The sequence below is a fragment of the Schistocerca gregaria genome, chromosome 1, assembly GCF_023897955.1.
Source record: "Schistocerca gregaria isolate iqSchGreg1 chromosome 1, iqSchGreg1.2, whole genome shotgun sequence".
In the NCBI taxonomy this organism is placed as follows: domain Eukaryota; kingdom Metazoa; phylum Arthropoda; class Insecta; order Orthoptera; family Acrididae; genus Schistocerca; species Schistocerca gregaria.
In genome coordinates, this window is record NC_064920.1 from 730,619,168 (window position 1) to 730,645,854 (window position 26,687).

The window sequence follows — 26,687 nt, forward strand, 5'->3', positions numbered from 1 at the left end:
ACCAATTGTAGGTGAGCTAAATAATAGTTTTATAAATTCTGGGAAATTTCAAATGAAAGTAATTTAGATGACAATTTGGACAGGCTTCCCACTTCACAAGAAGCAGAGCTTGAGGTAGACCTGCCAAAATTTGGATAGTAGACTATTTATAGTAAGGCCATACTGGATCTTGCCAGATCACTGAGCAACACCAGAACCAAATATATACATGGTTTTCTCTAATTCTATCATAAAAAGAATAATAGATGCTATATGTATTCTGCTGTCTCAACTTATAAATAGAATGTTTAGAGACAGAACATTACTAGACAAACTGACAATTGTCTAGTCTGTATATAGAAAAGAAGACATAAATTCACCCCAGAATTACAAAGCAATAGCTACAGTGCCAATAATTTCGAAAATTATTGAAACATTAATGAAAGGCCACTTAAATGATTTTTTTTTTAGTAACAACTTATTCAACGGGACCTAATATGAGTTCTGGAGTGTGCTGTCATCATTTAAGGTTGTACAAGAAGTTCTGTTCATCAGTACTAATGGATTTTAAAATAGGCTGTACAGCTATGCCTCTCTAGTAGATCTTCCTAACACATTTGATACTGTCTCACATAGAATTTTCATTAAGAAACTTGAAACATATGGAGCAACTAAAATAGAACTAGCATTACTGAAATCATATTTGGCAAGTACAAACTTGATGGTAGCTGTAAATTCAAATTATTAATCTGATCTTCTGAAAGTAAAATACAGAGTCCCAAAAAGATGTACTGGGTCCTTTCTTATTTGTTGTCAATGTGAATGACCTCCCGAACTACTACCATATAATTCTCTTATGTCCATTCAAGACAGACTTTTATCACATCATCTAAGGATGTTAATGCTGTCAAACAAATGAACAGTGCCATGATGGAAAAGGTAGCTCAGATGGTTGAGAAAAATAGGCTGACATTAAATAATGGTAAGACTGAACATACCCTCTTTTCTCTTAGAAATTTTATAATGGACAAAATCACTCAGTAAAGTTGTTAGGTATCTACATTGAGGCTAAATTATGCTGGAACATCAACACAGAAAAGCTCTGTAGGAAGCTGGCAAGAGCTTTATGTCTTTTAAGGAAACTCAAGGAATGTCTGTGTAAATAACTCATGATTAATGGCATTTTTTGCCTTTTTCCATACACACATTATGGGATACTTCTTTTGGGAAACTCTACTGGGCAAAAGAGGTCTTTATCTAACAGAAGGAGGCCATATCAGATGTATATTTAGATTAAGCAAACTAACATCTTGTAAACAATACTCTGTTGAACATAAGACACTTAAAAGTCCCCAGCCTCTACATACTAAAGGTACTTATGCTTGATAAACAGAATGTCCATGAGTGTGAAAGTAAGTCATATGTGCATTTACATGGTGCCAGAAATAGGAAATTACTAGACATTATTTGGGCTCAGTTAAGTAAAGTTAAAAATAATTTTTACATGCTGTCAAAACATTTTTCAGCCGTACATCTTATGGCACAAGGGAATTACATGAAAATACATTTAAGATGGTGGTAGAGACATGGCTGAAAGAAAATAGCATTTTTAACACTAATGAATTTCTATCTACTGAAAAAAGTGATAAACTTTTATTAATGTAACTGTGAATACAATCTTATACATAACCTATATAATGTAGTTAACAAAACATATGATAATCTGAGCCTAGTTATGTGATAAGCAATATCTACGTAATATTATTTATATATGTCTGGCTTCAGCTGCCAGAGACTATGGTTATGTTTCTGTGAGTTATCTATTTTTAACAGAAGCCTTTTTGACCAAAAGCTCACTTGCTGACATTCTTCTTGTTGGACCTATCTGCAACTCAGCATCTCTGCTATCTATATAATCAGTAGCAACTAGCCTTTTCATAACATTTTTACATTCCATTCTGGGTTTTCCATTGCTTGGTTTTGTTTTAGGTCTCTCTAAATTAGAGTCAAAATCATACAAGTGACAGGAAATATAAGGAATGCTGAAACTCTTTTCAATTTAATTAAATATTTGATTTCATTAACTGGTTACATAAATTTTTATGTTTAATTGTTTCAGTTACAAAGGAGACATCACAATGGATTCCCTTTTGAAGCAGTTAAGTAGTCTGCAACAAGAAATGAAGCTGATAACTGAAGAAAACAATTTTCTGAGCAAAAAGTTGTCTGAAATTACTGACAAGGTGAATATTATCCCTTTCTGAAAGTTTGCTCCCCTTGCAATTTAAGCAAATAATGTAATTAATATATATTTGTGTGTGTGTGTGTGTGTGTGTGTGTGTGTGTGTGTGTGTGTGTTTTGTGTGTGTGTTTTACAATTTCTTTCCATTTGTGTCTTGATGAACTGATATAAACTGTTGTTACGCTGAGCTTATATGATACAATTGAAATTTTATTTTGCAGTAGCGTGATAAAAGGCACTTCAGGTAACACTATATTTTTAATGTGCAGCAATAATGTGTCACAGAGAGTAACATCACAATCAAATTATATCACAAAACCTGATGCTTCTGTACTTGCATTGAAGTGGCCATGTGGGGTATCAAGTAACAGCTGTATGGTAATCTGCTGTGACACTGGGCAGTAGTTCTTTCAAATTATGCCCGAGAGAATGATCATTTCCAGATGGAACAAACTTGTATTCTAACTTATCTCGCAGTTAAACAGTGAAGATGCTATAATTAATGGGAAATTGATTGTGGGCTATTGTCAGAACAGTCATGTTAAACTCTTCTCTCTCCTTCTGAATGGTCCTTGGAGAGCCCACTAGTACCAACTGATTGTGTCATCCTCAGCCAATAGGTATCACTGGATGTGGATATGGAGGGGCATGCAGTTAGTGCATCTCTCTCCCAGCCATTGTCAGTTTTCATGACCGCAACCACTACTTATCAGTCAAGTAGTTCCTCAATTGCCCTCACAAGGAGTGAATGCACTCCATTTACCAATGCATTCAACAGACACAGACAGGTGCTATCAAGCCCAACATCACATAACTTTGGTGATCTGATGGAAACTGGTCCCACCAAAGTGGTTGGCCAGTCATGTTAGGCACCCATTTAATCGCAAAGGCTTTTATTGATAGTGTCAGTGGTATTGTTTAGACAACGTATGGGTACTAGAACAAAATGTTTGCAATTACCAGATCCATTGGCTTTCAAGATGGGTCTATAAAATTGGCACAGATATGCTACAATGGCTTGTCTGGGAGCATCCATGGTGGGAAAATTTATATCAGACAGCCTAATTTTCTGCAGAAGTGTGGCTCATGTGTTCAATACCAAATAATAGACTTGGTCAATATGCATGCCACTGGGTAAGATCTTGTATAGGCATTAACTTTCCAGCGACCTTTATACAGGAGTGCCAAATAGTTATGATGAAGGATTTGAGGGACCACAACACATTGTTGATCGGTGAGAATCATAGCAGCTTTTACTCCTAGTGCAACTGACAGTAAATGCGTGCGAGCAAAAGAGGGGTGTAATTTAGATTCCTTAAGGCTCAGCTGGAGCTGCTTTTTTTTTTCTTTTTTTGTGGTGTAATGTGATATTTGCTTTAAGATAGGGCCCTGTTTTGTAAATTTTGCAATAATTACAGCAATAATTAGACAACGTATGGGTACTAGAATGAAATGTTTGCAATTACCAGATCCATTGGCTTTCAAGATGGGTCTATAAAATTGGCACAGATATGCTACAATGGCTTGTCTGGGAGCATCCATGGTGGGAAAATTTATATCAGACAGTCTAATTTTCTGCAGAAGTGTGGCTCATGTGTTCAATACCAAATAATAGACTTGGTCAATATGCATGCCACTGGGTAAGATCTTGTGTAGGCATTAACCTTCCAGCGACCTTTATACAGGAGTGCCAAATAGTTATGATGAAGGATTTGAGGGACCACAACACATTGTTGATCGATGAGAATCATAGCAGCTTTTACTCCTAGTGCAACTGACAGTACATGCGTGTGAGCAAAAGAGGGGTGTAATTTAGATTCCTTAAAGCTCAGCTGGAGCTACTTTTTTTTTTCTTTTTTTGTGGTGTAATGTGATATTTGCTTTAAGATAGGGCCCTGTTTTGTAAATTTTGCAATAATTACAACCATACTAGGAGAACTGTCAACTTTTATTCTAAGGTCATTATAATGCTGGAAAAATACTAGTTGTTCTTTGTTAATTCTGGGGCTGGTCCCATTGGAAGTTGGGAAAAAGAATATTTCCACATTTCACAGTTGATCTTTTAATGTGTTTGATAACTGAAAGAGCTAAGAAATAGTGTTCACCAATGCAGTCTCTATGCTGTTTGTTTTCTGTTTGTTTTGGAAATACTGTTATGGTTATGTGAGCCAAACATTTTGACTCATGATTTAGGATCAGTAATAAGGTAATTTTATATTACAGAGATACATCTTGAACTTATGTATGGCATACATTGTAATGCAGCAGAATACATTTTTTTATGTTCCCACAGTTATTCATGAGATTACATCATATACATAAGTATTGGCTGGCTGTAAGGTTTATGTTCTGTGTGTTGTGTGATATTTGGAGTAAGTAAAAGTATATATTCTGTTGTTATGTTTAATGGTTGAGGTGGCTTTTCTTTTTAATTACTAATAATCATAAAAATTCCCTTCATGTGCAGCAACATTCAAGTATTTGAGTTACTGAGAGCACTAATTGATTAAAGGCTGAGTGAAAAGTCTCTGACAAGATTAAATTTAGCTTTTGTGTATGTGGACGTTTACTCTGTTTTACCTGTATTCAGCTGAATATGAAGTTAAGTTTCAACCAAAATCAGTTCCTTATTGAGAAACCAAATGACCATAAGTTGGAGATTGGAAGTTCTCTGTACGAGCACATTTAGAACTTTGGGACTGCGTGTGTGGTATCAACTAATCCAAAGAAAGTTGTTGAGTCATATTGTCAAGAAAAGACCAATAAATCTGATGAAAATGCAGATTTCATTGCAGGTATTATAGTATCTTCACATTCGATGAGTCTGAACATGTGGTACATTGACTCAGGTGCCTCATCATGAATGACAAGTTGATTTAACTCTATATCCAGTATGTGGGGCCACTGATACAGTGTATAGGGCCCACTGATATGTACCATAGCAGTGACTAACAAATATGGAAATGTCATTTTCTTTGTGATGGTGTTGAAAACAGAAGAAATTAAATGATGGTTGGATAATACTTGCACATACTTAAAAACATACAGCTCATCTCTTGTTGGGTAGTCCAATAGTTACAAATGGCTGCAAAATAAATTTTACACATAGAATTTTTTATGACTGTGAGAGAACGTTTGTTCTTCTCTAACTATCAAATCCATTCATCAAGAATCAGCAACATTAATGGGCATGGGTCCCTTTGAAGTAAAATATTCCGGAGGTAAACTAGGTTCCCATTCACATCTCCGGGCGGAACCTACTTCGAAGAGATTCAGGCCGAAAGGAGCTTTCAGGTTGGGAACATGGCATGTTAAACATTTGAACAGGCCAGGAATGTTCCAGACATTACTAGACAAATTAGATAGATATGATGCAGACATTACAGCTATTCAAGAAACTCGGTGGCAGGGGGAGGTTAGCATAAAAAGGGAAAAAGGGGTAACTATTCATTTTTCTATGGAGGTGCGGAAGCTCACAGTTTTGGAACAGGTTTCGCAGTACATAGAAAAGTGCTTCATGCAATCAGAGAAAAAGGTTCATTAGTGGTGGACTATCAGTTATAGCATTGTCTGGCAGGTGGAATAGACTTGTAGTAATTAATGTAAACGCACCAACTGAAGACACTGAAGAGGTTGTTAAAGATGGCTTTTATGAAGAACTGTGGGATGAGTTCTCCCTGTGCAATACAAAATTAATCATAGGCGATTTTAATGTGAAGATAGGGAAGGAGGAAGCATTCCGGCCTACAATTGGGAAAGAAAATTTGCATAACATTTTGAATGATAATGGCATAAGGGTGGTTAATTTTGCTGTTTCAAAACACATGAGTGTTGATGGCACATATTTCAAAAGGAAGGGCATTCAAAAAGCAACTTGGGTCTCTCTGGATTGACACACCCAAAACCAAATTGATCATGTTCTTGTAGATCGGAGATGGCACACTAGTATAGAAAATGTTAGGATTTTCAGGGGAGCAGACTGCGATTCTGACCATTTTCTTGTAGTTGCCAAAGTTCACCAATGGCTATCTACAACAACATCAAGGTGCCACATTGCAGAACTTGTTAGGTTTGACACTGACAAGCTAAATGATGAAAACTTTAGAATAAGGTACATGATAGAAATTTCAAATAGGTTTGATGCTCACAGGACACACGAAGATGAGGATGTAAATAAACAGTGGATCACTGTGAGGAATAATATCAAAGAGGCAGTGAAGGTCACAATAGGTACAATTAAGAAGAACAGGAGGAAACCGTGGTTTGATGAGGAATGCAAGAAATTGGTAGAAGAAAGGAGAAAAGCACGATTAGATTGGGATAGAATGGGAGACACAAAACGGGAGGAGTTCTTGAACTTGAGAAGGGAAGTTGGTCGTAGGCTATGGGCAAAGAAGAGGGATTATTTGAACAATCAAATTACAAAAATGAAAACAAACACTAAAACAAAAACATTAGGGAACATTACCTAGACATAAATGTGTATAGGAAGGGCTTCAAGGCTACGACAAATGTACTTCGAGGGGATGCTGGGGGAACACTGACGGACCCCAGTGCTATATTAAGTAAGTGGAGGGCGTATTTTGAGCAGCTATTAAATGTACACCAGGAAGCAGGAAATGAGCAGGCGTTCGAAATACGTACAGCAGAACCCCAGAGACCTGAGCCAACATTAAAGGAAGTAAGAGATGCAATCAAAAAATTGAAAAACCAGAAAGCACCAGGATCAGATTGCATAACTGCAGAATTTGTTAAAAATGGGGGACAGAAATTAGTGGAAGTAGTTCACAAAGTGATATCTAAAGTATGGAACTCAGAGATGATACCTGATACCTGAAGAGTGACAGGAGTCGATTCTGATCCCAATTTTTAAGAAAGTTGCCAAAATGGATTGTAGTAATTATAGAGGGATATCACTATTATCCATATGTTCCAAAATTTTCTCGAATATTCTTCTAAGCAGGCTTACAACATATGCAAATGAAATTGTGGGGGAGTACCAAACCGGCTTTCGGAGGAACAGATCAACTACAGACCAAATATTCACCCTGCGTCAAATTTTGGAAAAGAAATGGAAATACAATAAACCAGTTCATAATCTTTTCATAGATTTTACAAAAGCATATGATTCAGTATTGCAATCAAAATTGTACAGAATTATTTTGGAACTTTGAATACCAAAGAAGTATGTTAGGCTTACAGAAGCAAGTTTGAAAAACACAAAAGGTAGAGTACGTGTGGGGAAATTGGAGCCAGAAGAATTTGTAATAAAGAACGGACTTAAGCAGGGAGATGCCCTGTCTCCGCTACTTTTTAATTTTGTCCTAGAATATATTGTACAAATGGCAGCAGATAATTCAGAGGGTGTGGAGTTAAATAGAAGTACTAAATATTAGAGTATGCAGATGATCTAAACATCATTAGCAATAGGAAAGAATCTGTAACAGCAAATGCAAATGCATTAATCAAGGCTAGTGAAGATGTAGGTCTAAGGATAAGTGAAGACAAAACTAAATACTTGTTTACTACAAGAATGCCAACAGCAGGAAATCAGGAAATGCTAAGAGTTGGAGACATGCAGTTTGAAAAAGTGAGCACATTTAAGTATCTAGGCGTGGACATCACTTTGAGAAATGAAATTGATTCCGAACTGAAGAAGAGATTATGGGCGGGAAATGCATGCTACTTCTCACTGAACAAGTTACTTTCATCACAGATATTGTCTAGGAGTTTAAAGATTAGAGTATACAAAACTATTATTCTACCAGTTATGCTGTATGGGTGTGAGGCTTGTTCTCTCACTGTGCAAAATGAAAAGTCGTTTTGAGTATTTGAAAACAAAATTTTGAGGAACATTTCCGGAGCAAAAAGGGATGACATTAGCAGAGAGTGGCGAAAACTGCATAACAAAGAGGTTCACGAACTCTATTCAAGCCCTGACATAATCAGTATTATTAAATCATGTAGGCTGCGATGGGCGGGTCACGTAGCTCGAATGGATGAGGGCAGGGCAGAGCACAGAATACTGGTAGGGCACCTAGAAGGAAAATGTCCTGTGGGGAGACCGAGGCATAGATGGTAGGACAATGTGAAGGCTGATTTGAGGAGCCTAGGTATTGAAGGTGAATGGAAGGAAATAGCCCAAGACAGAGACAGATGCCAAAAATACGTTGCTGCGGTAATGGACTCTTGAGTCCAGTATGACCAGTGAGTAAGTAAGAGGGAACGCTTGTGTCCATTTATACTGATAAATAACATGGATTTGTTCATCACAAACAAAGACGAGATTGCTAATCTTATATTTGAAATGCCATCAAATTGTGCCATTGGCACATGGAACATTTTCAATTTTACAGATGTATACAAGTTACCACAATGTACCAAAAAGGAAACTTGTCTCTTGCAAGGAGAGAAAAACCTCTCACACGCATGACATGTCTCAAAGTGGAGCAAATCAAACAGCCATTCAATAATATAAGGGGCAATCAGAAAGTTTCTGTTTGAGGTCATTGCCACAGTGTATATGCAACATAGCATGACTCTGATGTGGATATATGAGCATAAAGATGAAGGTAAGGGCGTAGTGTGACATTCATGTCTTTCTGATAGGTGACCAACATACTGTTACTTATTTCTTGGCTGCTGAACGACAAACACCAGTACACAGCCTTCGGAAAACAAAGAATGTGTATTGTACAGCATATCTGTTGAAAACCATCATGGGACTGTGCACCAAGTTCTGTGCTGGTCACAGGTTGACACAAGAAGCAGCATATTCCTTGAATGCAACAGAGGCTGGTGGGAGACACTCAAGCACCCACCCTATAGTCTAGATCTTGCGTCATGTAATTATCACACCTTCAGCCCCTTAAAAAAAGGCCTTGAAGGGTTGACAATTCCTGTCACACAAGAATGCACAGCAAGCAGTTACAGACTTCTTGACACAGCAGGACACGGAGTTTTATGAAACGGATATCATCAACCAGGTGCATCAGTGGCAAGATTGCCTCAATGCTCACAGCAATTTTGCTGTATTGGCATATTGATTCTGGACTGTATGGCCTCCATATGGAAACTTTTTAATCACCACTCACATTTTTTCTAGAGCTCCACAACTATTACAGATGAACAATTGACATATGTAGCCTCGCATAAACTGTATCCCTGTGAGGTATAAATTTTCTTTACTCCCACATATGATAATTCCAGAATTGCGCAGATGGAATTATCACATAAATCAATTGTAATGGAGATGGCAGGTTTCAGTTAATTGGGAATATAATGGGAAAGTGCTATCAGTCTACAAAGGTAACTGCTTACAGATCACCATCTAAGACTGTAGCTGAAGTGTGTGGACCTCATAGCAAATAAGACTAACAGGGGGTATTGAATGTATAAAGAGAAGGGCAGCACAAATGCCCAGAGGTTCTTTGATTCACAGGATAATGTTACATAAATATTGAAAAACCTGGATTGACATCCTCTTGAAGATAGACTCCAATCATCCTGCAAAAGCCTAGTGACAAAGTTTCAAAAGCAGTAACCAGTGGAGATATTTTTCACCCCAATACATGTCATTCTTACAGTGACCATGAAGACAAGTTATATTCCCAAAGAAAAAATACCAGAAATAGGACTCAGGTTGGGAAAGATGGTATTATGAGTCTACTAAAGTATATCATTTGGTTGATCTTGCCACGTACAACATTATTAAGAGTAGAAATGTAGTATTATTAGAAAATGTGCAAAACTGATGTAAAGTGTACTTATACAGGGTGTTACAAACAGGTACGGGCAAACTTTCAGGAAACATTCCTCAGACACAAATAAAGAAAATACATTATGTGGACATGTGTCCAGAAATGCTTACTTTCCATGTTAGAGCTCATTTTATTACTTCTCTTCAAATCACATTGATCATGGAATGGAAACACACAGCAATAGAATGTACCAGCGTGACTTCAAATACTTTGTTACAGGAAATGTTCAAAATGTCCTCCGTTAGCGAGGATACAAGCATCAACCTTCAGTCGCATGGAGTCCCTGATGCACTGATGCAGCCTTGGAGAATGGCGTATTGTATCACGGACGCCCACAATATGAGCACGAAGAGTCTACATTTGGTACTGTGTTTGCATAGACAAGAGCTTTCAAATGCCCCAATAAATGAAAGTCAAGAGAGTTGAGATCAGGAGAACGTGGAGGCCATGGAATTGGTCCACCTCTACCAATCCATCGGTCACTGAATCTGTTGTTGAGAAGTGTACAAAGACTTCGACTGAAATGTGCAGGAGCTCCATCGTGCATGAACCACATGTTGTGTCGTACTTGTAAAGGCACATGTTCTAGCAGCTCATGTAGAGTATCCCGTATGAAATCATGATAACGTTCTCCATTGAGCGTAGGTGGAAGAACATGGGGCCCAATCAAGACATCACCAAAAATGCCTGCCCAAACGTTCACAGAAAATCTGTGTTGATGATGTGATTGCACAATTGCATGCAGATTCTCGTCCGCCCACACATGTTGATTGTGAAAATTTACAATTTTATCACGTTGGAATGAAGCCTCATCCCTAAAGAGAACATTTGCACTGAAATGAGGATTGACACATTGTTGGATGAACCATTCGCAGAAGTGTACCCATGGAGGCCTATCAGCTGCTGATAGTGCCTGCACACGCTGTACATGGTAAGGAAACAACTGGTTCTCCCGTAGCACTCTCCATACAGTGACGTGGTCGACGTTGCCTTGTACAGCAGTGACTTCTCTGACGCTGACATTAGGGTTATCATCAACTGCACGAAGAATTGCCTCGTCCATTGCAGGTGTCCTCGTCATTCTAGGTCTTCCCCAGTCGCGACTCATAGGCTGGAATGTTCCGTGCTCCCTAAGACGCTGATCAATTGCTTCGAACGTCTTCCTGTCGGGACACCTTCGTTCTGGAAATCTGTCTCGATACAAACGTACCGCGCCACGGCTATTGCCCCGTGCTAATCCATACATCAAATGGGCATCTGCCAACTCCGCATTTATAAACATTGCACTGACTGCAAAACCACGTTCGTGATGAACACTAACCTGTTGATGCTACGTACTGATGTGCTTGATGCTAGTATTGTAGAGCAATGAGTCCCATGTCAACACAAGCACCAAAGTCACATTACCTTCCTTCAATTGGGCCAACTGGCGGTGAATCAAGGAAGTGCAGTACATACTGACGAAACTAAAATGAGCTCTAACATGGAAATGAAGCGTTACCGGACATATGTCCACATAACATCTTTTCTTTATTTGTGTGTGAGGAATGTTTCCTGAAAGTTTGGCCATCCCTTTTTGTAACACCCTGTATTGTACATCTGAGAGAAAAATATGTGAAGAAAAGAAACAGGTGAAATAAGACAGCATGCAAGAAACTTATGCAAAAGAGGCAATACTGAATATCGGCCAGCTAACAATGATGATGACTACTTACCTGATGTGACAATATCAGCAGGCACTCCAATACAAGATTATATCTTATGTCCATAAACAGAGGCTGTTCAATACAGACATTGGATGACTGCTTGAAATAGAACTCAAAAGACCAAGAACTGATCCTTTTGTATATTGTGCTACTGAGACATCAATTATATTATTTCTTAAAGGGTGGGTGGATGAAATGCTATTCCTTATAGTGTGAGTAGGTAAAATGCTATTTTCCAGTAGACATCAGTGATACTTAGTAGAAAATAAAGAAATGATCAGAGAAATTTTGCGTGAAAGCTGTTGGGGAAATGAGTTAGTTGTTGGCGAGGTGAACTATTGTTGGCATGAACAAAAAACATCATGAAACTGCCTTGGTTAAATTTTATATTTAAAAAAACTATAAAAGGAATATTAGATTATTTTGGTATGCCAGAGTGCAGATCTAATCAATCTCCTATTGAAATGAATGCAAACTTTGACAAAAATTCTATATCAGAAAAGACAACATGCCCTACAGACAAGTCCTATACTATCTTGATAACAATAGTCCATTATGTATTGCATTGACTTCATTAATTTATACATTTTAAAAGTATAATCAAAGCTGCAACACACATATTAAACTACCTAAACACTACTTTACAAAGACTGCCCTTCACTGAACATGACTCAAAACTGAACTCAAAGACTGTGTTCATGGGCTCTGCTATGCCACACTTCATAACTTATTTACAATCAAAGTTCTTGTACATCATTAAATAATTACGTAAATTTAGTTACTATTGGAAACTGACATTTTATTTAAAAAACTGACATCACAGAATGTTACAACTTCAAAACTCTTTAAGCAACATATTTATTCAGTGTTTTAATTACATGTTAATTACTGTAAGATTTTTATTGGTTATTAAATTGTTATATCTGTGTGTTTTAAGACACACTTCTCTTTTTATATATCTTCTAAAACTTAAACTTTATAAACATTGCTTCAGAACTAAAACTATTTTGACATAATACATTCTTATATTCCAGAGGAGTAACATCAAAGAACTTCATTTAGCTTTATAAAGCAGCATCAATGTCCAAAGGCAATAGAGTGTTGTATTCTATCACTTATAGGTGTTGGGTTCTTCAGTGACACAGGTTGGGGTACATTATTAACTAATAAATTGTTCTTTATTTCTCCTTCTATACAGTATTTAACACACATTTTTAATATGTCACAGATAAAAATCAAAACATACAATTCTGAGGGGCTTTCATTGTCTGTTTCCATTTCCAAAGGGCTTTCCTAGATGTTAAATCAAGTCAAAAACAGAATCAGATAGATGCAACATAAGACATGTAATTCTTTCCAGAACATTCTAGTACATGACATGAGTCAATCATTAGAATATTTATTTTATATTATGTTTTCTGATGATATGTCTGTATGTAAATATTTTTAGTAATCATATCAAATGATAGAGGTTACATAATTTATGAATATGAAAATTACAAATTTGCTGATTTAATACTGATTACATACCAACAGTAAAATAAATACAAAAACATAAATAGGAACATTTTCTTCAAATGTATTTGAAACTGAATAGTAAAAATAGCAAAATTAATGTAGCATCGTTTACAGAGTATTTGTCTTTGTTATTTTTCAAGTGATTTTCATAGTTTAAGACTGAAGTTTTAAAATTGTATCAATAATAAAATGAAAAATTATGTTTATGGAAAAATACTGCCAAACAGCCAGAAAAATTAATAAAAATTCACAAACATGGAGTACACTATTTACTTATGAAAAGAAATTCACATTTGGCCTGAATTTAGGTTGTATCATGAGGTTTGTTAACTGAGCAGGTGTGCTGACAGGGCTCATTATAGTGTGTTGCGGATTCTCACACAAGCTTTCTAAGTTAATAAAGAGTAGTACCTGACCCCAGGAACAGTTGATAAAATGTTCTAAAAAAAGTTAATTTCCATTGGAAGAAGTGAGTTGAAGGACAACTACATAGCTACATAACAGTACAGTAGATATGTAGTTAATATCCAAGTGAAAGTAGAAATGAACAAATCAGCAGTTATTTAAACTGTATATGAAAGATTAGCCATTAGTCCTTGTACTGGTAGTTTCTATATTTTTAAAAAGAACAGAACAGTGAATACGATTGTTTGAGACATGGTTGAGTGTGAAGCACATTTGGTATGTGCTGAGAAACAATCTGAGGTATTGGGCTTCAAGTATTTGATAGACCAATAAGTGTATTGGAAAACAGATCTCATATATACAGGGTGTCCCATTTATCTTGACCACACTAAATAATGGTGTGTCCAGATGCAAATTACAAAATGTTTGAAGCAGTGTTCTTTAGCCATCAGGGGGACATCAGTCAGCATGATTGCCTTCATTGTAGCTTGATTTTTTGCAAAGACGTGAACGGTGGTATGGCTTTTTTAAATGGCACCCTGAATTTTTTATTCGGTAATTCATTTTCTCTCCTAAAGACCTATTCAAAAATGTATCACAGTGTATCATCCACTGAAGCACAACATTATTAATTACATAACTCAACGTTGACTTTGAGCCTGGGATCACAAACTTGTCCACTAGCTGGAGTTGTCAAAAAACAAATAAAAACCAAATAAAAACATAACACAAAATTGACTTTGACTCTCCTGTATCATTGCCCAAGAGTAGAACACTCAAAGGTGCTCAAAGTGGTGACCCTGGACACCAATACACTGGCACACTTGTTGAATGAAAGAATCATTTACTGCTTCCAGTCTTGCCTGCTGAAGAGAATTACAAGCAAGCATGATACGTTCCCGCATGTCCTCTGGAGTTGTTGGAATATCACGATAGACAACGTCTTCAATCCATCCCCAAAGAAAAAATTCCAGAGGATTTAAATCAGGAGACCTAGGAGGCGAAATAACTGTTCCTCCTCGACCAATCCATCTGGCAGGATACCTTCGGTTTCAGAACATGACGTGCATGCAAGGCATTATGTGCTGGACGTCCATCATGTTAACCGGCCGCGGTGGTCTCGCGGTTCTAGGCGCTCAGTCCGGAACCGCGGGACTGCTATGGTCGCAGGTTCGAATCCTGCCTCGGGCATGGATGTGTGTGATGTCTTTAGGTTAGTTAGGTTTAAGTAGTTCTAAGTTCTAGGGGACTGATGACCACAGCTGTTAAGTCCCATAGTGCTCAGAGCCATTTGAACCATTTTTTTCCATCATGTTGATACCACATAAGCACTCTGGTTCTTAGTGGCACTTCATCCAGAGGAGGAGGCAGAATTTGTCTCAGGAAGTTGGCATATGCTGTGCCGTTTAGACTACCTTTGATGAAATAAGGGCCAATAATTGTAGTACCAAGCATCCCACACCAGACATTTACTCTGCATTGATGCTGATGTTCCATCTGTCTAAGCCATCATAGATTGTCACTGGACCAATAATGCATGTTCCTTGTATTTACCTGTCCTTTGTTTGAGAAGGAACACTCATTGGTAAATAGAACATTGGAGAAGAAGTTCGGGTTGGTGAGGATTTGCTGCTATGCCCACTGACAGAACTGTACACGATTCTGGAAATCATTCCCATCCAATTCTTGATGATGTAGGTGGACATGGTAAGGATTGAACCAGAGACGTTTAAGAATATGATGTACACTGGTTTTAGGAATGCCAATCTCGTGCTCCAGCTGTTGTGTGCACGCATGTGGCTTCATAGCAATGGAAGCAAGAACAGAAACTTCAGCAGCTTCGTCTGTGTGAGTGCTATTACGATTGCATTGTCGTGTGTTGAAACTTCCTGTTTCATGAAGCATTGCAACAAGATGAGAAAACTTCCATCGGGAAGGTGGGTTCTTGTCAGGATATCGCTCTCTGTACAGTTCTGCTGCCTGCGCCGCATTTCGCCTACCTCCAACAACAATAAAAGAAACGTTATGTCAATGCAGTTTGTAGGAAGGACAGCCTTTACTGTATGCCTACTCTACACAAAGTATTTAAAAGGACTAAACTACTGTACTAAATGTACCTATACATAAGAAAACAGTATTGCAATTACTGTTCTGCTAACTTACATTCCCCATAGATGAGTAGCATTTCTACCATCTCTTCATTGGTGTACATTCTACTCACACAAATCTTCAACTGATAATAGTTAACAGAATGATTGGTGTGCATTCTACTTATGTTTACATTTGTCATCTGTCATTGTCAGCACGTGGATGTGTTCCATTACCCTGAGTACCTGTACTAAGCGTTTGGAGCGTCATCATCAATGTTGTGTTATATAATTAATAACGTTGTGTTTCAGTGAATGGTACACTGTGTTATATTTTTGAATAGGTCTTTAGGAGAGGAAATGAATTAACTGAATGAAAAATACAGGGTGCCATTTAATAGCCACAAATTATTAATTAGCAATAACAGAAAAGATGCTATAATTAAGAGTTGAGAAACATTCCTCTCCAGCATTTTAATTATAATTTTATTTTGCATTTCCATGCTTTGAGGATGACAGTGAAGATAAATGGGACACCCTGTATATCATACCACTTTATCTAACTTTCATTTCTTTTCAGGAAACTCCTTAAGAAAACATTCTGTATGTAACTTGAAAAATGCGCTGCTGATTTTGAAGTGAAATACAGCAGAGGTATTGTTACAGCAGCCATAGTTAGCAAAATAGCTTCCCTTTTTAATATTTTGAAGTTTTTTTCCAAAGTATAAGTTTGGAGATGATTATCCAAATACGTAAATAATTTTGAGGATATTTATGAGTGTTACATGTATGTGACTGCAGCATCTTGTGAATGCAACTTTGCATTTTAAAGATGACTGTGAAATTTAGCTACTTTGTTAGTAGAATATGACTTAGCTCTTCAGCTTGATGTCAGTGAGTCTGCTCAAAGCACAGAAATGCAAAATAAAATCATAATAAAAACACAATGCTGGAGAGCAATGTTTCTCAGTTCTTAATTATAGCATCTTTTCTGTTATTGCTAATTAATAATTTGTGGCTAGTAATAATTTATGAGGAGTAAATAAAATCTATTCTTTAACACTTAATTTGTTGTGTGCAATATAGTTTGTTTTAGTAATATATTTTTTTAAGTGCTTTATTTTTATGAAAGTTACTTACAAAACTGTAAAGTTAATTAAACCTGTGTGCAAAAATTTCAGAGAGGTAGTTTTATCAGGGAATGGCTAGAGTCAGCACTGCCAAGGGTGCAGGATTACCTTGTTGTGCTTCAATTTGTAGCCTGTCAAAATAGTGGATTTGGCAGTTCTTATCTGCATAAGATTCTCTAGATTCTAGCCTCATTGTACATTGACTGTGTGTTGTACAATAAATAAATTCAGTGCCTGCTTTGGTGTATCACCCCTATTTTCACATCTTTCTTGAGGAAGTGCTGCAGTGTTTGAAGATAATTTCTCTTCAGTTCCTGTAATCAGAATCTGCTGGATGTGTCACTCAACCAACTATTTGTTTTCTTGCAGTGATAGTTGTTTATCTCCATCTAAGGCATATTACATAAGTGGGAGGGAGGGAGGGGGAGATGATTTAGCTCTCTGGCTGCAAGTTGAAATCAGTATCAAATAATATTGTTACATTTTTTAAGGAAAGCTACTCCTTATATGACATTTTTAATTACCATGTTTCACTGTTTTCAGTTTAGGATATAAACATAGCTGTTAATAATTTAAATGAAACTGACATTTTTTATTTCATTCTTTCTATTTTTACTATTTTTCAGACAAGATGCAGTGTCTGCAACAAACCAAAACCTCTTTGTCGCTGTGATAAACCAACAGCTCCTCCAGTATGTTGTGGATCAAAACCAGTACCTCCCAGCTGTTGTCCACCAAAACCAAAGCCTGTATGTAACTGTCCACTTCCACAGAAGCCTCCGTGCCTCTGTTGTCCACCTTGTCAATGCTCTGGACCACCAAATATACCTTGCTGCTGTGGGGGATCTGCTACAATTCCTAAAGGACCTGTTCAGTTAACATGTCCAGTAGTACCTAAACCAGAACCGCTTTGTGCATGCTGTAAACAAGCAGACAAAAAGGACAGCTCTGCTGCCATTGCACAAATGGTAAGAAGCTTATTAATTTATATCAGGAATTTAATATAATTAATACAATACATTCACAAGCAACTAATTAGACATACCTCCTTTGTTGTCTGTAGTGTATCTATTACATGCTGATGTTAGTAGTAGCACATTGTTACATGAACTCTATGAGATACGAAACCCATTAGAAAATCATCTTGATCCATGACCCTCAATTATTGCCAACAACTCAAAGAGAAAAGGGTGAAACTGAGTCCTAGGTATAGTCAGCTGCACTGAAGATACACTCAACTGGTCTGAAGTCTGGTGTCACTGGGGAAGGAATCACACAAGCACTCTAATTTTGTTGACTCTTCCTTACATTTGAGTACTGTTCTCTCCCCTTTCATTACTTGGCTTTGAACTTGCATAATTCAGTGTAGCATTTACCTAACTTTAAAGAACACAGCAATTATGTAGGTATATGATTTTACCATTTAAAAGTGAAAATTAAGTGCATTACAAAACCATGAGTTTATTTTAGTATACACAAATCAAAACCTCGTATAATAAGTCCAAAAAACACAAGAGAATCATGAATAAAAATGTTTTATTGTTTGTTCTTGTGAACAGCACAATTATCATTTTGTCTGCGTTCACAAAAACAGTAAGAAGCTGTTTAAAACTATGTACTTGAAAGATATTTGGCTTCAGCTTATGCCAGACCTTCAGTTGTCTTGGAATTTTACATGTCGCCAATTTGGAGGTCTGTATCCTTAAACATTTCCATCTCTCCCCAACCTGCATTCTGCTGCCTTACTCCACTATTCTTGGGGCATCCAGATTCCCAGCTCCTTTGCTGATTCCCATCTATCTATAGTTCAGTGTGACCTCCCTTGTTTACACCATCTCTGAGTGCTCCCGCCTGACAGCTAACTTTGCCAACTCATGACTTAGTGCCAATATATCGATGCCCTTTGTTTCAACGACAACATTCTCTATCAGCTGATTGCCAATGTGTCAGCCAACCTGGCACATGCTCTGTGCATGGTTGACGACCTCACTGGTGCATGGCCGTCCCCTGTTAAGGGTTCTCACTGCACATTTGCTGTGCCCTCATTGCCTCTGTTGCTGCAGACACTTCAGGTCAGTGACTCACAAACTACCAATGTTTCATGTGAAGATTTTCCCTCTCACTTCATGTAACTATGTGTTCTCACTCCCAAGTGCTACAAAGACCCCATTGGCACGATTTTAATGCTACCTCCCATAGGTCGTCCTCCCATCCATTAAAAAGCTACGCATCTTACAGCTACAACAATTCATCATGCAAAGACTGCCATGCAGGAACTCTTAGATGCAGGTATTGTGCACCAATCTTGGTAGCAGTTGTTTGTTATGCATTCACTTGGTTCCTAAGACACGTGGGAGCTTTAAATTGTGTGGAGACTATTGCGAATTTAATGAACATACTGTCAGAATGCTTACCACCCGATACAGATGCACAAGGATGATATTCCAAAAACAGCCATCACCACACCATTCAACCTGTTTGCTGTATGCCTTATGGTCTGAAAACATTGTCCAAACAAATTAACGGTTTATTGACTTTGTACTGTTCTCCTTAGCTTACCTTACCTAGGTGATATCCTCATCTTCTCTGCCTCTACCAAAGAGCATAAGTGGCACTTAGTTCAGGTGTCCAGACAAAAGCATAGAGATCAACCATGAAAAAGTCACAACTTCAGTGCCATAGTGTTACCTTTGTTGGCCACACTGCCACTTCCGAAGGAGTCTGTCCAACATCCAAGCACGTAACTTTTATTAATGCACTGCATCAACCTGAAACTTATCCAACCTCAGATGGTTTCCTGGCACAGTGAACATTTTCCAGCATCATATTTCTCACACTGCTTCTTTTCAGGCGCTCATGACAAATGCTCTGTTGGGAAGAAACAATTCCTGTGCACCCAAGGTACAATGATCTGAAGATATGACATGTGTTCAATGTCCTCAAGACAGCATTTACCAATGACATCACTTCTGCACATCCAGTTGCCAATGCTTGCAACTTCATAACTACAGATGTAAGTGAATCTTTGATTGGTGCTGTTGCGTGTTGGTGACACCTCACAGCCACTACGCCTCTTTTCCAAAAAATTTTACACATCACGATGCAAATGGTTGGCCTTTGATAGAGAATGTTAGTGACCTATGAGGCCATCTGTTATTTTCGTGAGGACATAGTAGGGTGAGAGATCATAGTTTTCATCAATCACTAACCACTTCCAGAAGGGCTCTATTACATTGCACTCTATTAACCTCCCACCATGCCGTTCCCAGCACATGGACCTTATCTGCCAATACACGACAGACATCCACCACATTAAAGGAGCTGACATCATCAGGGATGACTATATGTCATGTGTGCATTCTATTTCCTCCCCCACTTGGTTTAAAAGAACTAGCTCGCCTACAACTGAAAGACCCTGACATCCAGAACTTGTTACATGATTCCTCTTCCTCTTTGACTGTGCAACATTCTCTGTTCTTCATTGCCACTTACGCGTGACACATCTATGGGTATACCTTGACATATGGTTCCCACTGGCATACATGATCTGATAGCCCTAGCGCCTGGACTACCATGCACCTTATGATCAAACGCTTTGGTTGAGATTTAAAAGTGACTGTCCCACTTGGGATCATGCATGTTTGCACTGCAATGCAGCAAAATTGGTCCACATGCCCAAACTCCTCTGCGGTATTTTGAGATCTTGAAAGGTCAGTTTTGTCACTTACGCCTTGACCTCGTTAGTCCGCTTCCCCTTTATAATATTAGCTGATGACTGTTACTTCAACTTGCGGCTCATAAATAATATGAGGAGAAGATAGTAGAACTGCATACTGTGTTGACACAGAAAATACCCAACAAGCCAAACATTCCCACACCGTGATGACTGAAGAAGGTAGGCAAGAAAACATCTGTAATGGAACATGGATCAGTGGCATTAGACTCTCTTCTCTGACGAATGCAGGATTTATCTGGAACTTGACAATCTTTTCACATAAGTGGCAGCTAATCAACAGAACAAGTCTCAGGCAGGCAGTCCCATGGCATCAGCAGGGCAACAGGAAGTCATGTTTTGGGCTATTATCATGGGTGGATGTCTTACACCTCTCAACATGATCAGTGGTAATTTGGACTGTGCATTATAGTGGTAGGCTCCTCCACCCTAGTGTCTAGCCTTACAGTCATTGTTTTGGTGACTAGTTCATCTTTCAAGGCAAAAAATACACTAGCACAATGTTCCCATGTTATGAATATGTTCCTTCACGATGCAGAAACTAACCAGATGGAATGGCCTGTGGTATCTGCTGATATGAACATGATTGAACATGACTAGGACCAGTTAAAACATGAAGGTAATAATAACAGGTACTTTCCAAACATTTTTTATGACCTCAGCAGTGCCACCGTATCCTTTTAAGTACATCAGAATATTAAGGTATAATAGGAAGTGCTGCACTTTTGAACACACTCTCCTTTTTGAGTTATTGTTTGTTTTTATTTTGCAGTACCTTACATTCCTAACTTTCCTCAAATATGGGCCAACACACAACACAGATATGCAAGTGACATATTTTTTTTTTTTTTTTTTTTTTTTTTTTTTTTTTTAATGAAATCTTGTATGCAGATATAGCATTGCCTGTCAACTTATTCCACCTACACCTGATGAGGTGTAATACAAAATAACATACATCTTTTTGTGAATAATATCATCTAGATTGCTTAATGAATTTTTATTTATTATGACATGTTTTAACTACTGCTATCATCAGAACCCATAATTATGTTCAAAGTAACACAATGCTGAGAACTTTGATCTTAATTAAGGGGTCTGAAATGTGTAATACTAAACAAATACACATTAAGTGATCTAGACAAAATTATTTGCAAAAAATTATTATGGGTGCAGTCTCATTTAAGGAGTCTTTTGCATTCATTAATACATTATAAATTGTGATTCAGCACATAGTTTTCACATATGATATATGACAGGGTTTGATAGAGTAAATACAATTTATACATACCATGATTCTGAAAAATAATTCAATACATGCAATAAAGATCTTCAGGGTGTGTGAACGCATTGTCAATATGTCAAGTCCTCTGATGTTTTGACCACTGTTGCAAATGGCTTTCCTCAGGGTGTATACCTTACTACTGAATGAGAAAAACTTTAGTTCTTATATACTAGTGGACAAATCTGTTTTTTATAATCTGATAGGATATTGAGGATGATGAGGAATGGTGTTAAACATCCTTATTGCTGTTGGTTTTATTTCTTGTTGTTGGTGGAAATAGGTGTCCATGGTGTTTGATGTATTTCTTGCCACTGGCGAAAATAGGCAAATGAGAGCACTGTTTACTGGCTGCCTAGTAGCGACTGACATGTGCCTGTACTCTATATACCTAAGATGGCTGTGGTCTCCCATGCAAGAGTTGTTGCCCCATAACACAGTGAGTGCTGGCTGTCATCCCATAGCACTATGACTGCTGGCAGCGAGTCGCTGGAAATCTGTACCTATCTCCTCTATTCATGTTGGCGGATCATTTAGCTATTTATATCACCTCTATAATTTTATCTTCAAGGCAAGTGCTGTTTTGTGAATGCAGGGGCTTCTTGAGATATTATCTGTTTGCTGCAATCACTCTGGTATTCTGCCACTACTGACTTGTTATGCTGTCTTAGACGAATGTAGCTTTGATGTTCAGAAATCCATGTGCTAATTGTTCATCCTATCTTGCCTACATACTTGGAGAACATCGGGTGCCACACATGCTTCTAAGATGTCCATGATGCGATTTCGTAGACTGCAGCAGTATGTGGCCTGTCAATTCCATCTTTTGTTAAGTGAAGTATATCTTTTATGGTGGCTATGGTATGAAGATGACAGGAAAAACCATGGCAACAAAGTATGAAGGCAATAGAAAAGAGTGGAAGGATGTACAAGACACTGCCCTGTTAATATACATATAAGGGGTCACTGAATGTATTGGGAAAAAATCTCCACGAAGGTGGTATCAGCCACTTTTCTGAAACAGTAACAAAATAAAAGATGTACTTGGCTTAACAGAAGATGCAGTTGACAATCTACATGCTGATGAAGTCTGCAAAATTGACTGTGAGGTGAGATAAGGCAACCAATTAGCATATGGATATCTGAACATGAAAGAAACATTTATTAGATATAACATCAAGTGGTGGAACACTAGGATAATTGCAGCAAACAGAAATCATCTCAAGAAGTTTGTAATGGTGCAAAAGCCATTTACCTCGAGGAGGAAGATTATACAGGCAATATAAATAGCCAAATATCCTGCCAACATGAAGAAGGAAGACTGAGACATATTTCCAGAATCTATTACTATTCTGGCTGAAGGCATTGGTGTTTCTGATGCATAACATAAGCAGTGCCCAGTGTTAAATCGATGAGGTTCTGGATATGCCATCTAAAATTCTTTACATGAATAAAATAATTTTCTATATAAATAAATCGTAGTTTGCCTTTCAGACTCTTCCCATTATACAGAATCAGCCAGAAAAATTGTATACACACTTTAAGGAACAAAAAGTATTACTTATATGTTTATTTTATATTTAATAATTGATCACACATGTTGTACAACCTTCAGTTTAGCACAAGGTTACTTTAAATGCTCAAAATGTTCACTGTTGGCAGTTATAGAATGATGAGCGATCATCGCAACTACGTCAGTATTACAGTGGAGATCGCTGCATATGTTGCTGTAATCTCTTGGTGAAGTTCTTCCAGTGTGCAAGGTTTACACTAATAGACATTATCTTTCACAGTTCCTCACAAGTAAAAGTCCATAGGTGTTAGATCTGGCAACTGTGGACGGAACTCAATGGGCCCTCTTCGTCCAATCCAATGCCCTGGAAAACTGTCATCCAGGAAAGCTCGTACGGCTAGGTGTTAGTGTGGTTGTGTCCTGTCCTTCTTTATCAGCACACCTATACCTGGCAAAATCCTATGGTTCCATTAAGTTTAAAGCATGCCTCACTCCACACTACCTTTGTCACAAATTGTTTGTCATCAGTACCATTTGCTGAAACCATTTGCAAAATTGTATTTGGTGATCAGGATCATCATCATTAATCATGTGCAGTAATTGTGGAATGTAAACTTTCCATTTTGCAGCTTTCAGAATTTTTCGTACACCTGTTCTGTTAATCCCCACTTCATGTGCACATTGCATAGCAGACTTCTGTGGAAAATTAACAAATGTTTCCAACACGAGAGCCAATGAAGTAGGACTTGTAGTTGAATGCTGTCTTCCTGATGTTCCTTTGTGAATATCACAAATCATTCTATGAAATTCATACTGGTCACTGATGCATTTAATTGTTGGGTGAGTTGGCAGTTCTGTTTCAAACTCTCGCTTCCATTGACGTTGCACTTCAACAGCATTATCAAACTTGAAAAACCACTTCACAATACATTTTCATCACTCAAATGTCAAGCATGTTCCAGCCATCTGTTTTCTCAATACTAAGATGAAATTACTGAGACAAAGACCATACTACCACACACTCTTAACTCAAATAGAACGACAATATTGATATCTCGATAGAGCCTGACAAAGAGCGAATACATTTTTCTGGCGGACTCTGTATATTCTTAAAGGATTTGGCAGTTCATTGTGCTCAAGCAAGTCATTAATATATGTGATTTGATCTATCAGTTTAATTTCATTCCTTTCTTCAAGTACCGGTATTTATATTTGCGGCTAGTGCTTTTATCATCTAGTTCACTACATTTATTTGTTTAATTTACATTAAATGAATGTCAATGAAAACATTTAATACATTGTTAAGTAGTTACTGTAGCAGTCTTCAGAGCAAGAATGTTACACTCAGATCCATAAGCCATATGTATTTATCCATTTGTTCTTCTGCACATCATGTTCTTTAAATCCCATAATGAAGGAAAACCTTCAGGAATGTGGAATGAATCAAGTAATAAATTAACAGCCAGAAGCACCACTTCACATTACCTCTATAAAGTATATCAGTTACAAATTATTATCAGTGCTAATACACTTACACTAATAAACATAGGAATTTGCTCCTTTGAAAAAAGCCTTTGATCCTTCTCCTATGTTACTTAGCTGCCATGTTTATCAAGTACCATAAACAAAGCGTTTATTCAACTTTACCTAGCTCTGTCAATCTATATACAGGTAAAGTAAAGGTCTAAATAAAATAAAAGAAACTTCCACATGGGAAAAATATATTAAAAACAAAGATTCCAAGACTTACCAAGCGGCAAAGCGCTGGCAGACAGGCACAATGAACAAAACACGCAAACGCACACACAGAATTACTAGCTTTCGCAACTGATGGTTGCTTCTTCAGGAAAGAGGGAAGGAGAGGGAAAGACGAAAGGATGTGAGTTTTAAAGGAGAGGGTAAGGAGTCATTCCAATCCCGGGAGTGGAAAGACTTCCCTTAGGGGGAAAAAAGGACAGGTGTACACTCACACATGTCTGCTTGTGTCTGTGTATGTGCCGATGGATATGTGTGTGTGTGCGAGTGTACACCTGTCCTTTTTTCCCCCTAAGGGAAGTCTTTCCGCTCCTGGGATTGGAATGACTCCTTACCCTCTCCCTTAAAACCCACATCCTTTCGTCTTTTCCTCTCCTTCCCTCTTTCCTGAAGAAGCAACCATCGGTTGCGAAAGCTAGTAATTCTGTGTGTGTGTTTGTGTGTTTTGTTCATTGTGCCTGTCTGCCGGCGCTTTCCCGCTTGGTAAGTCTTGGAATCTTTGTTTTTAAAGTAAAGGTCTGTTTAATAAAAATATTAGACTTCTGTGGAATTGGAATTTACATATCTGAGTGCAAAGAATCTGACAAATTGAAGAAAGAGTTGCTATTGAATATTTGTAGATTTTCAATTTTACCAATACTAATCTATAAAATTCCATTCTAAACACTAAATGGGGATTTATGATCTTTATGTAAATTATTGTGCTTTTAGTGTTGTAGTTGTGAATTGCACAATTCATTTTAAATTTAGCTTTGCAAAAACCACAAACATCAATAAGGAATATATGTACTGGCATGAGAAGTGAAAGAATCTTAAGGATCCTAAAGAGCCCCCTACTGGTTATCACCTGTACACAATATTTTTACTGATGCTCTCGGTAGAATATAATACTTCTTTGCCATATCTGTGTTATACCATAGGGCAGTATCAAGTAAAGCTTGGTAGCCATTTCATCTGTAGGTTGACTCGTTGAAAGAGGTTTTTAAGTGCAAATTGAAAGAACTGCTTTTTGGTTTGATTATATATGTTCTGGTACCAACTCAAATTTATGATCCATATGGATGCCTAGGAACTTCACTCATGGAGCGTCAATCAGCGTGCCCATTAATCTTTACTTTCAATTCTGTATCATTTTAGTCTTTTTAGTATAATTTTGTGATTATACAATCCAAGGACTTAGCAAGATACCAGAAAATATTGCTGTTAAAAGGTTATTCCCAGGAAGATGGTTCAGTATTCAGCTGTACTTTCCGTTTCAAAAACTTTTTAGTACACGAGAAGGAGAGAGCTACGTCTATGATTTAAGGTCACTTGCTTATTTACACTGTCATGAATGAGTGTTACTGCTACATACTTCAGTCTTCCAGGAAATATACCTTGACTCATCTACAGTTTACCAACGAATTCAAGTGTGATGCTACCAAGTCTGAACAATTTTTACATTTAGTACATTGAATGAAGTACCATCATACCCAGAAGTGTTATTACTTTTCAGTTATCTTATGATTTTTGTCATCTCTCTTGCAAATGATTTGGTAAAACTAACCTTTGGTGGTGGTGTACACAGTGTCAATCTGCTT

At 37.6% G+C, this 26,687-nt stretch overlaps 1 protein-coding gene across 2 annotated transcripts in view; it reads left to right on the forward strand.

Annotated features, from left to right (window-relative positions):
* Window positions 1-26,687, forward strand: part of LOC126267091 (uncharacterized) — a 201,682-nt gene that overhangs the window by 145,741 nt on the left and 29,254 nt on the right. For both annotated transcript variants that reach the window (XM_049971963.1, XM_049971973.1), the window contains 2 exons: window positions 2,099-2,222; window positions 17,454-17,795. In XM_049971963.1, coding sequence (XP_049827920.1) covers window positions 2,099-2,222; window positions 17,454-17,795 — 466 coding nt within the window. The remainder of the gene's footprint in view (window positions 1-2,098; window positions 2,223-17,453; window positions 17,796-26,687) is intronic.